The sequence below is a fragment of the Aotus nancymaae genome, unplaced genomic scaffold (assembly GCF_030222135.1).
Source record: "Aotus nancymaae isolate 86718 unplaced genomic scaffold, 86718_ANA_hifiasm-v0.15.2.pri h1tg000057l, whole genome shotgun sequence".
Taxonomy (NCBI): domain Eukaryota; kingdom Metazoa; phylum Chordata; class Mammalia; order Primates; family Aotidae; genus Aotus; species Aotus nancymaae.
The window spans coordinates 44,826,477-44,841,992 of record NW_026988471.1 but is presented as its reverse complement, the minus strand read 5'-3'; the positions used below and the strand labels follow the sequence as shown (position 1 = coordinate 44,841,992).

Genomic DNA, 15,516 nt, shown 5'->3' with positions numbered 1-15,516 from the left:
GTTGAACCTGGCATATAATGATCACTATAGAAGTTCCTGTCATTTTTGTTATTGAGCCAAGGATGATCCTGAAATTGAAGGTGGTGACTGGCCCACCCAGATACCCCTCTCAGGCTACACCAGCAGCCTCCAAAGATAAACCACAGGCAGTGGGGGGCACAGTTCTGTCCAAGTTATTCTTCACTGGAACTGGTGACCTCCTCTTCCCACAGTTGGGAGCCAGCCCCAATTTGTGACTTCCTCTTCAGTGACAGGAAAGAGACAAAGGGCCCAGCAGGAATTCACTGGAATCTTGTGGCTAGCCCTAGTTCAAGTTGTGGGTCAAGCAGTCAGAAGGAAGGGCTATCAAACTCCTGAGGACACACAGCCAAAGATGTGATCCTCACATTAAGCAGCTATAGTTCTAAACTCATAAACAGATTACATAATTAAGCAAAAAAATGCTACCACAAAAAATTCATCTTCTAGCTGGTATAACTTCTGAGAAAAGGGGTGGCTATCAGTCATTTCTTGCTTGATGCCTTCCTGATCAGGCACCTGTGAGATGACTAGACAGGTTATGGGGTTGGCCCATAGCTGTTTTTAAAGACAACACGGGCCCAGATTAGGGGACAGGTAATGCATATTTTCTCTTTATGAAACAAGTTTGCCAGGGGTCAAATCTACCAACAATGTAGTAGTCTCAATTCTTTTCCACAAACAGTTGGCCAACTGGCCAGAATAAGCTATCATTCTAGGCAGAGAGAAACATGACAAAGCTCTCAGGTCAGCTTGGGATCTATCTATTAGGATGATATTGACCCAGCAAACTGACAAAGGAACAGAAAATCAAACACCGAATGTTCTCACTCATAGGCGGGTGTTGAACAATGAGAACACATGGACACAGGGAGGGGAGCATCACACGCTGGGGTCGGTAGAGGGGAACTAGGGGAGGGACAGCGGGGGGTGGGGAGTTGGAGAGGGATAACATGGGGAGAAATGCCAGACATAGGTGATGGGGAGAAAGGCAGCAAACCATACTGCCATGTATGTACCTATGCAACAATCTTGCATGTTCTTCACATGTACCCTAAGACCTAAATGCAATAAAATATATATTTAAAAAAAAGGATGATATTGAAACTGTTGACTGGATGATAAAACAGAAGCTAGAATTTCTTGAACCTGCTGTGTGCTAAAAAACTATGCTGTACTTTAAAGAGACAGCTATAAAACCTACTGGTAAATTTTTGGATGTAGAAACATTAGTCATTGAAAATATGTTTGAGTTTCATTGAAAATATGTTTGAATTTCATTGAAAATATGTTTGAGTTTCACTGAAAGTGTGTTTGAGTTTGGAACCCTGATGTAAAATGACAGCCTCGTGAACACAGAGGCTTTGATCAAGGTAGGAGCAGTTGCTGAACTGAGCTTTGAAAAAGGAACACTAAACAGAAGGACTGTTCACTAATTTTATCATTGTCATTATCTCACTCATGCATTAGCAACGGTAAACCTGTAGTGATACCATGCATATTTCCCAGTGAATGCATTGTCACAGACCTTCAGAATCAGATTCTGGAGGGATTGTACAGACCATGTAGTCTCAACTCCCCTCTCTGTGTCCTCCCCACATCTTTTATTATGAATGAGAAAAGTCAGTGCCCAGAGAACTGTCTCAGAGCAAGCTTCAGTGGCTGAAGTCACAGCTAGACCTGCAGTTTCTTGCCACATGATGCCTTCTTTACTGCGTCCCGTGTTCCCCACACGTCAACTGGGCACACATGAACACCAACAGCTGAACAGGTTGCACCCACCACCCAGCAAGGTCATCAAAACCAGAGCATTAGGGATCATCTGGGTTGTCTGAAGTATGTGAGACCACTAGAAAAAAAAGTTTGAGTTATATGGGGAAAGACCAGTGCTTCAATGGAGTCATCTCAATAGAATAGGTAGAAGCTCCCTACAAAAGGCCCCATGTGACTTTCCCTGTAGAAAATGCCGCCAGACCACTATCAAAATTCAACTTGAATCTATAAAGGTAAATTCTGAAATCCAAGAGATGGCGGGCGTTGGGGAGAGGAGAGAGAATTTGACATCAGCCATGAGGAAACTGGCTTTATTTGGTGACTGGGTTAGATAACTTAGACCTCTAGTGTTAGATTTCAAGATGAAACTTTTTACTTAAATTGGATCATCATGTGCCAATTGAACTGTGAACAAATGACACCTTAGAAATGTGCAGATCACCTGCCGCAATTAGCAGCAACTTAAGTTCTTATTTCTAATCAGTCTGGGGCTACACAATTGATATTTTCTAAGTGCTAAATGGAGGACTATCCTTTCTTTCTTCACAAGCAGGAGGGCTTTGCAGATGCAGAGGGGAAAGCAAGTGGCCACATCAATGCTCCTGCGGAAGTTCTTCCCCACTCAAAGGTACTCACAGGTACCTCTGGTTTTCATTTTTCCCTTTAATGCACTCTACACAGAGCTGTCAGGCTGTGCTTTTCAGTCCTCATTTCCCATAACATCTTCAAGGAATTCCCCTTTACTTCCAGAACAAGTGCAAACTCCTTGGCTAGCATGGTAAAAACTCCACAACTTAGCCAGAACCTCCTCATGAAGTCGTCTTCCTCACAGCTTCCCAGCACAAGCATGTGATACCAGCAGGACTCATCATTATACTCCCCGAATCGGGGGGCCATTTCTGCAAATGCCTCCTGCCCCCAAACTCACCGTGCCCTGCTCCCCTCATGCCCCAGCATCCACCCTGTTCCACAGTGGCCCTTCTCACCCTCAGGAGGCAAGGTGGGGACTGTTGGTCTGAATCCCAGCTTTATCACTTAACTCTGTGTGATCCTGACTAAGTGGTTAAGCCTCCCTGGGTCTGTTTCCTTACCCGCCCAAAGAACAGGCAACAATACCTACATCCCATGGAACTTGTGTAAGATTTATGAAATCGGCTTTTAAACAACTTGGATAGGCTTGCCACATAATAGGTGCTCAATAAATATGTCTCTCCTTCCTCTTTATCACATACTGCCTTTATTCTAAGTTACTGTTTGCTGTGTCTTGTCATCACTCTCCTTCCCAGTCCCTGTTATCTCCCAACAGTGCCTCAAAAGGTTCTGGCACAAATTCTCAACGAAGTAGTGTCATATCCCAGTTACATTCTATCTGCAGGCCTCTGCACCTGTCAGCAGTGAGTCAAAGGTTTCAACACACACTTTTACATATCAGCAGGCACTTCTGTGAATGATCTAAACAATGAACTATATTACTCAGACAGAATACCAGAATCTTCAATGTGCTTCAAAAATTCCATTTCTGCCCAAATCTCAGGAATGTGTCCATTTTAATAATGAAAAGACATTTGTAGCGGAGACCTTCAGGAAATGACACTTGTATACATTAGATTACAATATAGATGGGTAAAAAAAAAAAAAAATGAAGACTCACTCCAACTCCCAGTCAAAGTTGTAGTGGTTTTAAACTGTTTTCAAAGTGAAATCCTATTTTCAAACGTTATCTTCCTGGGAATGCTAACATGCGAAATGGTGGGACGTGGAGCTGCGCGGCCAGGTGGAGTAGGCGGCACATGTAGGTCCGCCCCCACCAGCGAATATAGGGTCTGCGTGCCCAGTTCCCACCCACCACACACTGAAGCAACTGAGGCACCTCCACAAAACCTAATTTAAAAACCACCAGCTTGGCTGGGCACGGTGGCTCACGCCTGTAATCCCAGCAATTTGGGAGGCCGAAGTGGGTAGATCAATTGAGGTCAGGAGATCAAGACCAGCCTGGCCAACATGGTAAAACACTGTCTCTATTAAAATTGAAAAATTAGCCAGGTGTGGTGGTGCATGCCTGTAATTCCTCAGGGAGCTGAGGCAGGAGAACTGTTTGAGTCTGGAAGGCAGAGGTTGCAGTGGGCTGCGATTGCGCCATTGCACTCCAGCCTGAGGGACAAGGGCAAAAGTCCATCTCAAAAATAAAGAAAAGAAAAAAGAAAACCAACAGCTTTAGAAGAATAAGCAAATAGGTTTAGGAGAATGGGTAAATATAAATACCTCCTAGCCAAATGGTATACAATAAGTCTTCACTTAATGTCATCGAAAGGTTCTTGGAAACAGTGACTTCAAGGGAAAAGACATGTAAGGAAACCAGTTTTACCATAAGCTACATGGTATAAAGAAGATTACATTCCTAAGGCATATTTCTGGTTACAAAAACATCAAACTTCTAAGCAAAGTTATTTAGAACACTTTGAATATTAAAACTGAAATGACACTTCTAATATTAAACATTGAAGTAAATATGAGCTATGCACACATTTAAGAAAGATTAAGAAAAATGAGTAAAAGTATCATTTACCCACTTGCTCCAGTTCAGGGTTATGGATGGGTGGAACGTCTTCCGGTAGCCTAGGGTTCCAGGTGAAAACCACCCTGGACAGGACCCCATCCCATTGCAGGGCGCACTCACACACACCCACACTCAGATGGGGACCATTTAGATGTACCATTGTCCTGATGTGCACAGCTTTGGGAAAAAATCGAAGTCCCGGAAGAAAACCCATATAGGCATGGGGAGAAAGTACAAACTCCACATAGTCAGTGGCCCTAGCCAGGAATCGATATTTTTCTCATCAAGATTATAAAGAAATTATATTGAACAAAACCAGGTTATTCAAAGACCTGCTGTATACACACATATTTAATGTTAAAGACATTGAAGTCTTAGTTTACATTATGTCAATGCCAATAGAGTATTTACAAGTTGTACTCAAGTTGATGTTACAGAAAGAGAGAGATGTAAGTAGGAGGAGGCGGTTCTGCTGCAGAGAGGGCAGCACCATCACTGGCCAGGACTGGGCAGAACATGCGGTCCACTCACTGCTAACATCAGCTGGGAAGAAGCCAGGCACTTACCAGCCACCTGCAACCCCCAATGCAGAATGTCTACCGGAGGCCCTCAGATACTGTAAAACCCCAGAAATCACTTGGTCGAAGAACACTTAGTGACAAGGAAAATAGCTATACTATATTACTAAGTGAAACAGATTACACAGAGTATGATACTGATGTTATAAATATATATGTATGAACAGATATGTATTTTTCTAAAACTGGAATTACACACATCAAAACGTTAGTAGTAGGCACGTAAATTGTTCTTATTTTCTTTCTTGTCCTCTTGTGACTTTTCTACATTTTCTCCAATTAATAAATAATCTTTGTGATTAAAAAACAATTTAAAAAAAGATCAAGCCAACAGTTTCTGAAAGAAAATAAAGCACTGCGTTCTGGGCACTGTACAGAGGCCAGTAGGTTTTTTTTTTTTTTTTTTTTTTGAGGTGGAGTTTCACTCTGTCACGCAGGCTGGAGGGCAGTGGTGTGATCTTGGCTCACTGCAACCTCTGAACCTCCATAGAGGCCAGCAGAGCAGTTTTATGCTCCCATGAGGCTTCGAGTTCATGAGGCCGGGACTCCTACCTACCTTTCCCCGCGTTGTGTTCCTCAGCAGGCGGCATGGTGCCCCATGATGCTCCATGGCCCGGCATGTAGCAGGTGCTCAGTAAGCAATGGTTGGACAGACAAGTGTGACAGCCTCATTCTACTCCAGCCCATTTTGGATCATTCCTATGCCCACACCCCCTTTTTTCCTCTTTTCTCTTTTATACTTTCAGAAAACAGAAACATTTCTAGAAATGGGCTCATCATCCCTGCTCCTCTTACCAACTTAAGGGACACTAATACTTGCTAATCCCAGTCTCATTGAGTTCATGTAAAATATAGAGCTGTCGCCCCTTCAAACCCTTTTTCATGTGTGTGACAGGGGTTGGGGAAGAGGAGATTTGGAGGTGAGGCTATTTGAAGTGGAGAATTTGGACAGGAGGAAGAGCGGGAGACAGAAAGACACAGTGAACAACAGAGGCTGTTGGGAAACCTTGATTCCAATCTGGGTTCTGTTGCAAACAAATTATAAGACTTGACTGGGCCTTGGTGTTCTCATCTGTAAAAATGAGTGACCACAAATCACTGGGGAAATGCAGATTGAAACTACAATGAGATACTACCTCACACCTATCAGAGTGGCTACTATCAAAAACAGAAAGTAACAAGTGTTGGGTACAGTCCTAGGGAAATCAGATCAGAACCCTGGTGCACTGCTGAGGGGAATGTAAAATAGTTCAGTCATTATAAAAAAAGTATAACAGTTCTTCAAAAAATTACAAATAGAATTACTCTATAATCCAGGAATCCCACTTCTAGGTATGTAGCTAAAAGAAGTGAAAGTAAGACCTCAAAGAAATATTCACGCGCCCATGTTCATAGCAGCCTTATTCATAGTGACCAAAACATGGAAGTCAAAATGTCCATCCACAGATGATAAGTAAAACATGGTATTATACATATGATGGAATAGTATTCGGCCTTTAAAGGGAAGGAAATTCTGACACATGTTACATCATGGATGAACCTTGAGGACATTCTGCTGAATGAAATATGTCAGTCCCAGAAAGACATTACTGTATGATTCCACTTATAAGAGGTACATAGAGTAGTCAAGATTATGGAGACTGACAGAGTGGTTATTGCCAAGGGCTGGAGGAGAGGGAATAGGAAGGTACTGTTTCATGGGTATTGAGTTTCAGGGTCGTAAGATGAAAACAGGTATGGAGGTGGAGGGGGTGATGGATGTACAACATTATGAATGTATTTAATACCACTGAACTGTGCACTAAAAAATGGTTAAGATGGCACATTTTATATCATGTGTATTTTACAACAAAAACAAATTCTGAAAAAAAAGGGAAGCATGAATAACCACAGAGTATGGTAGATTAACTCACAGAGACACCATTAGGCAGATGTAAAATGGCTGATCTAAGTTAGGGCATTTTTTTTTTTTTTGAGACGGAGTCTTGCTCTGTTGCCCAGGCTGGAGTGTAATGGTGTGATCTTGGCTCATTGCAACCTCTGCCTCCCAGGTTCAAGCGATTCTCCTGCTTCAGCCTCCCAAGTAGCTGGGATGACAGGTGCCCGCCACCATGCCTGGCTAATTTTTGTATTTCTACTACAGATGGGGTTTCACCAAATTGGTCAGGCTGGTCTTGAACTCCTGACCTCAGGTGATCCACTGGCCTCAGCCTCCCAAACTGCTGGGTATACAGGTGTGAGCCACCACACCCGGCCAGTCAGGGCATTTTTAAAAGCAAAGGTCCTATTCAAATGTAAGGTTTCCTTATATGCAAAGAGATTACATGAGGCTGCAGCAGTTAGATTAAGAGTCAACACATCCTTCTCTGCCCCGGGGACACACGAGCATGAACAAACTCCACAACTTTTCCTTTATCACACAGAATGAATCCTGTTATGCTTCAAGACCTGGATGAAGTTGTCTTGCTCCATAAAGCCTTGCTTGATCGTGGAAACCAGAGATGGTTCTTCTCTGACTGGCCAGAGAACTGCCGGCCCATCTACACAGACAACACGCCACCACACACATACATCCCCGTGTTCCTTCACAAGAGTAGAGCTTAACCCCCAACTAGTTTGACCAAAGGCCCTACCATAAAAGTCTTGTCACACCTTGCAGTGAGTTGCACACCATAGGTCCCCACTAAAGATGTGTTAATTGGCTGATCAGAAGAAATGGCATTGCTGTCCAGCCTAATATCAGGCAAAGATGGTCATCAGAAGTAGAGAGATGGAGTTGCCTGGAGTCTGATGCTATTAATAACAGATTCTGCCAACACTAAGCCTGTAACCTCTACCACGGATCTCATCTCGCTAAATCTATTGCAAATTACTGAGGCTATCTCTGTTTGAAATCTGTTATTGGCAAGCATATTGATTCCCAGGTGGCTGCCTGACCCACAAACCAAATCACTGTGTTGAGCGTCTCAATCTGTTCTCGAAAAGCACTCATCAAAGCTGGTCACACACTTTCCAACTCCTTCAGAGTCGTAGCGGTGTTGCCTCAGACAGGCTGTGTGGTCTAGCAGGAAAGACACCCATCTTCAATTGCTTTGTCAGCTGTTTTTAGATTAAATCTGACACAGCCATCTCTTTAGAAAAAAATCTACCAATGGCCTAATTTTTACTTTTTTTTTTTTTTTGGTTTAGTGTTTGCTGTTCTGTAGAGTTGAGAGTTCCTTGAAATGATACCTCTGCTCCTACCTTGTTAACACTCCTTTTCTCACTTCCCTCCTTGCTCACACAGATGATTCAAACGCATTTGAAAACATCTCCAGTTGCTTTTTAAGGATTTTTCCATGCTGCATTTTCCCTAGGGCAATGAGGGAGGTTGGCCAAGGGAGAGTCTCTAGTTTACCCTCTGTTTCCTTCGCAGCAGAGCCCTCCAGAACTTGGCTTCCCAGGCCTGGCAGGAAATGCCAAAGGCTGGGGGATGGGTAGGATTGTGTAGAGATGAAATTTTTAAAGAGGAAAAAAATCATGAAATTATTCAAGACAGGTTTTATGGGATCCAGTTGGAGAGACCGGCTTCAACAATGGGGGTCATAAATACAAACGTACAGACTAAAAATCTGGGAATTTCATTTCCTGTAACTTAAAAAAAAAAAAAAAAAAGCAAAAACAAAACTACCTCTTAGTGGTTCTCCTGTCCCTTGTAGTCAATGCCTGAATGGGAACCTGGGAACCGGGAGAGGCAATTCCAAAAGTCACTTCCCGCCTAAACCCTGACCAAGCCCCTAAGTTTCAGAGCCTAGCAGTCCAATAGGGAGGGCTTATAGCATTAACAATGCCTCTCTACCAAGGGGCATCTGATCTTGCAGATGTAGAAATCTGTCTCCTTGTTTTTCAAATACGCTCCCTTTCTCCTCTTCCTTCTTTGCTCTAGTTCAGCCAATATTACTTTCTTGGAAGAAGTAGGAGATAGAATTGGTTGAGAGTTCAAGCACTGGAAAATAATACAACAGCATCTAGTACATAGTAGATGCTTGACAATAAATACTTGTACATTTATTAAAATAATTATAGGCCATAATTTTTTTAAAGAAAGAAACAACTGTAGATATATGAGAACATTTGTTTTTTTCTCATATGTAAGAAAATATTAAACACTACTGACAATACCATTCACTTAAAAATCATCTGGCATTTTTAAATATAAAAATTTTGGTCTTTCATTCACATCAACAGATAGAGTTCTCTGTGGCTATGCCAATTTTGGTAAGCATCCTACCTTTATAAAATAAGAATTATGTCCAGGGTCTTTCAGTTGTAAGAGGGAGGACCTAGGATGAATGTGGTACTTGATCTTGGCTGGAATTGGAAGTCCTTTATCCTCCTTTCTGTACCTTATGCTTTGACAGTGAATTAAATCGAGTTTTATAGAATTCCCTACATGGTTCAGGTTACTCTTGCGTCCCGAAGACACACTGGTTTGAATGTGACTGATATTAAAATCACTGGCTTAATTTGTTGTTCTGTCTGCTTTTTCTCACTAGCCCTGGAAAGCTGGAGGCATTTTATTTGCTTTTTGCCTTTCTAGATCCCATGGAGAGGGATGGAGCACATGAGCCAAGGGCAGGCAGGCTCAGTACAGAGAAGCCCAAATTCCTCTTCAACTATAAGTTGGTCATTCAGTGGGCTGCACTGACCAGACCCAAACCTGACTGTGTCATCGTGATTGATGCCAGTGGGTTCGCACCACCATTGCTATTAGTCATCATATCAGATATGATGCCCTCGCTTTACATACTTCTAAGTCTTTCCAGGGAACTTGTATGCAGCACACAGCCTGAAGCTATGTGTAATCTATCAGAAGAAGTTCTCACAGGAGTGTTTCCAAAAGGACCATTTTTCTGATACGTTGAAAAATAAAAGCTCACATAAAAATAATTAAACTCGACTTAACATTATTGCTGTTCTGTATGTCATAATTAAATAAGAATGAAAGAAATCTTAATAGGATTGGAATCAGATCTTTGTGTTCCTGAATCATGTATTAGAGTCTTAGTGGAAACCAGGTTTAAGGTGGCTCAGAGGAACTGTCCTTTGTTTTCAGGAAAAGTGAAATCAAGCAAGACTAAATTCTACAGCTACCAAACCCAGCTGCTATTCCCGAATCCTGCCCAAATCCTCTCTACCTTTCAAAGCCTGGCTTGAGCCCCCTTTTCCCACTAGATCCTAGGGAAGACCCCCTCCTCTGAATCTTCTTGGTTTGAATACTCAACCTAGAACATAACTATTCGATGCTCTTTGCTACTCCCTCTTAGCTTGTGGAAGTTAGAATAACCTCCCAATTTATCATTTGGTGAACCCTTCCACTTGACAACTGTCTTCCTTTGTGTTAATAACCCCATACCCAGCATCTACCTCAGAGTCAGGTGAATAATAGGTACTCCTTAAAACTGTGACAGACTATTGGTTTGTCATAGGGAAGTCATATTTTTTAAAAGTTAAGTTGAAGGTGTATAAGCTGATTCTTCATCAGGTTCCTTTCCTAAGTAAGTTAAGATCCTTCCATGAGGTTAAAATATGATTCACTTTGGAAAAATTCAATGAATATGCATCTGTTACATAAAGCAAAGTGTTCTACGAAACTGAGGTGGCATGAGGGAGGTGGTACAAAGCTGCTCCTGTGACTGTGGCTGCCTGACAGTGGCCTGAGAAAAGATAGTAAATATCTGAACTACAAAGGAAGCTCCTTCTCTGCCATCCTCACCCTACAGCTATCCATGACAATATCCATGTCAGTTTGATAATTGTTCTGCCATAAAAGAAATGCCTGGTATCATTCAACACCATCTTATGCTCCAAAAGCTGCCATATGATGAGGAATCCTTAGCCTTGATATTCTACAATGCACAAAGGAGAACACTGCTGACATTGAAGACATCCATTCCCAATCCCTCACTCATTCACCAGGCTGACCTTCACCTGTGGCTTCCCAAGATCCACCATGTACAGGGGCTCCATAGAGCCCTCACAACTAAACTGGACCCCTCCTAAGATGTTGGATCTCTTGACAATGTGTGTAAAGAAAATGTGCCAGAGTGCCTCCCTGCCTTGAAAGCCACCTTAGACAGTGAGAGAGAGGGCTACCTGCTGGGGACAGGGAAAGTAGGAGGATTCCTCCAACAGAAGGGACCCTATGCTGGGTCGGGCACAAGAAAGTAGCAATGTAAATCAGAGCAAGGCTCCTCTGCCTTGGGAATCCTAGAGACTAGATGAGATGCCAGGTCTGACTCTGCCACAATGGAGTGCCTGTGGGCAAAATAGCTTTAATTCTCTGAAACTCAATTTTCTCACTGGTGCCAAAAAGAAAAAAAAGGAAAAGTAAAGAAAGGAAGAGAAAGAGAGAGAGAGAGAGAGAGAGAGAGAGAGAGAGAGAGATAAGGTGGCTTTGAAAAATTTTTCCAAGCTTCTGAGTCTGTCAGTGGGTACCTGTCAATATGAGCCCTGTGATGGGCACTATGGAAAATATAAAATATGATACGTTTCTCATGAATCTAGAATTACGCTCTAGTGGAAAAAAAGAAGAAAGTTAACTCCATCACTGAGTCTCTACTATGTAGTACTCTGTATACACACAAACTCACAAATATTAGGCATTACACAACACACATAAAAAATGAGAATAGCTAGTAATTTATACTTGTTCAGAAAAAGGAATAGATTTTTATTAAATGGGGATCTCTGAGGAAAGTTTCATAGACAACTAAATATGTATCCTTGAAAGATAAGCAGAATGATTTCCAGATTTTCAGATGATATTTCTTATTCTCCTGAGAGATCAGAAGGATAGGAAAAATTCCACTGGATCAGGGTTCTTCAGTTTAGAATGGGTATTGTGTGTGTGGGTGCATGTGTGTGTGAGAGAGATGGGAGAGCCTGGGGTCAAATAAGTTGGGAAAAGTTGATTAAACAAAGGTAATTTTTTTTTTCATTACAGATCTCCTCAAGGTGCTAATAAACAAATGTGTGTTGAGACTAAGAGAGGTCAAGTTTTCAGTGATTCCAACTATGGGTCACAGAGTTCTTTGTTCTTACAGCTGTTCAAGTGATTGGGGTTCTGAGAAATCCTCTTTGGGAAATGGTGTACCAAAAAGAACGTAAACTCCCTGAGATCAGTGACTGATCTTGTTCACCACTGTATCTCCTGGCATGGCATCAGATACACAGGAAAGATTTAATGAAATATAATAAAATAAAAGTCTGCTCAATGACTCAATGAATAACTGTTGAATTTTAGGTGAAAAAACACATTCACAATGACATGGAGATGAGAATACACCCGAAGCGGGGAATCACCTCTCCATGATGTCACCCTCCGTGTCTGGTCTCCACATAAGCCACAGCTAGGAGTTTCAGGTGATGTCTGTCTTTGCCTTCTCAAGAAGCAAAAATACTACAAACACTCATAATGATCCTAGAAGACTTTAACTCCTCCCAACCCCTCAAAAAGGATAACAAAATTAGAGCTTCCTAAAGAATACTGGCGTTTCTTTACTAAGAATAAACAACAAATCAGTTAATGATACTCAAGTCAGACCCTACCATGGAGTTCTGGATTATCTTTGTTTCTTTACTGCCACCTTCTGGTTCCCAGACACCTATGTGGTAAATTAAAAATGCTGCCTGATATGTGTGTTTCACTACGGAATTTTAAGCACTTGTTCACATCCTTTACTTCAGATGACGTTACACAGATTAGAAAAGATTAAGGTGGCCTTTACTCTTTTTCATACGACATAAAAATAACACAGAAGTTAAGTGATTTGATTAGTGATAGAAAGTTAGGAGCAGAGCAAGGACTAACCACACTTGTTGGTTTTTCCAATGAGCAAACAGTGAGTTTAGTCATTTGGCTTTGTCCAGCTCTATGTGCAAAGAGTTCCACAGCTGCCTCATCCCTTCACAAGCAGAACCTTGAATGGAAAATCCCGTGCCTTAAAAAAGAAGACACTGTTCAAATGTACCCTGATCTTTTCAAGGTAAAATCCATCCCACTTTACAAGCTCTTTGAGAGAACAATGTAGAGGGTCTAAAATTGGTATTTTATCTGATAGTCAGGATGCCCCAACACGGTGGCCAGCCAGCTTCTTCCTAACATACCTTGGTCTGGAAGCAGCAGTAGAGTTGGGTAAGGTATGGGTGTTTCCGTGCCAGAGCCAAAATCCTCTTCTCTGTCATTGTGCAGTCCACGTCATCATCCTGAAGGATGACATCCTTCTTTAAGACCTTCACAGCATATACTTCATCTTTGCCCTTGAGTTCTGCCAACATGACCTGCAATCAATCAATTGCCCCCATGAATCTATGCATGTATGGAATAAAAAGAAGAAACATAAGCTAATACCAAATACTTTAAAAACTAATTCTGTTTTTCTTTAATTGTAAATATTATAACAAGCCTGGTGTGGTGGCATGCACCTGTAATCCAAGATACTTGGGAGGCTGAGGTAGGAGGATCATTTGAGCCCAGGAGTTACAGATCAGCATGGGCAACATAGTGAGACCCCCTTCTCAAGATATATATATATATCTCAAGATATATAGATATATAATGTTTATATAATGTTTAAGAAAACTGCCTATTCTACAGTTACTATAAGTCTACAGTTACTACATTCTAATAGTTACTACAGTTATTTATTTTTAATCTCTGGCACTGTGCCCTGGCATAGAAAAGAGAAGTTCAATGCACATCTGTTGAATGGTTATTCATAGGCTTATATGTGCTTGTCATACTTAGAACTATAGTACAGCAAATATTGTAAGTATTTTTAACTGAGCATTATCTTATAAGGATTCTCCGCATGGTCTCCATCATTATCATGGTTGCTTATACTCAATTTGAATATAATTTATGTAACCATTTCCCTCAAATTAGACACAAGTTATATCTAATCACTAACTATTATATAAATTGTATTGAGTATTTTTGTACACAGTTAAAACAATACTTCCTGGATTACATTTGTAAGATGGAAACTCATGGAGATTAAAGGGTTAAGCATTTAACCCTTTCCTATTTGCACATTTCCTGTTTTCAAAAAGGATGTGTGATACGATGTGCTACTAGCAATGTAGAAGTGCTAGAGTTTCATGGTGACTTACCAACATTGAGTATTTTCACTTAAAAAGGTTTTTTTTTTGCTCACTTAATAGTTGTGAAATATTACTTTGGTGCTATTTTAACTTAAAACTTTAAAAACATCTGTTTTCTGACTGTATTTCTTTTTGGGTGAATTATTCACATCTCCTTTGTTTAGTTATGCTGCTGTCATATTAATTTCTTACAAACTTATACACATATGATATATAAAGATACTAACCCTTTACTTTCTGCAAAGGTTTTTCTAAGCCTGTTTTATGATTTTCTGTTATTTTATTCTATTGAAAAGAATCGTGTATCTTTATGTAGTTGAATCTGTCCTTGTTTGCCTTTATGGTTTCTTTTATAACTTTGAAGCTGGAAACGTGATTCCTTTTCTAGAGAGCTAATTAACAGTTCTATTTTCTTAAAGTGTTCCTATCATTTGATATTTTTACACTCATTTACCTACAAACGTCACAAGCCTTTCTTTTCTTAAATATGTAACTCCTAAGTACAGTATTCTAATGTAAGTCGTCAAAGCTAAAAAGCAGCCATCAGAAACTTAATGAAGGAATTCACCACGTTAACCTGAAGACATTTTGTCACCCACACATTTTACAGACTCTTTAAAACTGGCTCAAACTTTGGCTGTGATTTTTCCTAAGAGATAACCTAAACGCTCCAAAGTCATCTAAGTTCCCGTCCTGCCTACACTATATGAAAACCTAGAATCTTGGAGTCTTGCTCAAAATTAGAACACATCCTGATCACGTCCCCAGAGTTATGCCTAACCAGAGGACCTCTTCTTATTTAGCTAGTCTCTAAAGAATGTAATTGCTTCAGCTTTTGCCATTTAAGTAAATCCCAGTTACCTTCCCACCAAAGTAATCTCAGGGTGAGATAGGGGCAGGTGAGATGGCTGGGAACTAGGTGGACTGGGCCAGCTGACTGACCTAAAGGCTGCTGCTTTCAAGAGTCCAGGAAGTGGCCAGGTGTGGTGGCTCACGCCTGTAATCCCAGCACTTTGGGAGGCCAGGGAGGGTGGATCACGAGGTCAGGAGATAGAGACCATCCTGGCTGACGTGGTGAAACCCCGTCTCTACTAAAAATATAAAAACTTAGCAGCGCATGGTGGCACACGCCTGCAGTCCCAGCTACTTGGGAGGCTGAGGCAGGAGAATCGCTTGAACCCAGGAGGCACAGGTTGCAGTGAGCCAAGATTGTGCCACTGCACTCCAGACTGGGTGACGGAGAGAAACTCTGTCCAGGACAGAGTTCAGGACATGCCAGGGTATGTGATCCCAGGCACTTCCAGGTCCCCAGAGCAGGACCTCCCAGAACCTCTCAGAAGGTCCCAGAAAAGCGACTCCCAGGCTCAGCTCTGAACAGAGCCAGGGAACAGTCAGAGATCTCAGGTGAAATGCAAACAGCTTCCTCTGCTCCCTGCCCCTTCGTCT

General features: G+C 41.6%; 1 protein-coding gene across 3 annotated transcripts in view; it reads right to left on the bottom strand.

Moving 5' to 3' along the window:
* The window catches only part of PRKCE (protein kinase C epsilon), a 535,976-nt gene that overhangs the window by 166,721 nt on the left and 353,739 nt on the right, over positions 1 to 15,516 (bottom strand). For all 3 annotated transcript variants that reach the window (XM_012450580.2, XM_012450582.2, XM_064364050.1), the window contains exon 10: positions 13,075 to 13,248. In XM_012450580.2, the coding sequence (XP_012306003.1) occupies positions 13,075 to 13,248 (174 nt within the window). The remainder of the gene's footprint in view (positions 1 to 13,074; positions 13,249 to 15,516) is intronic.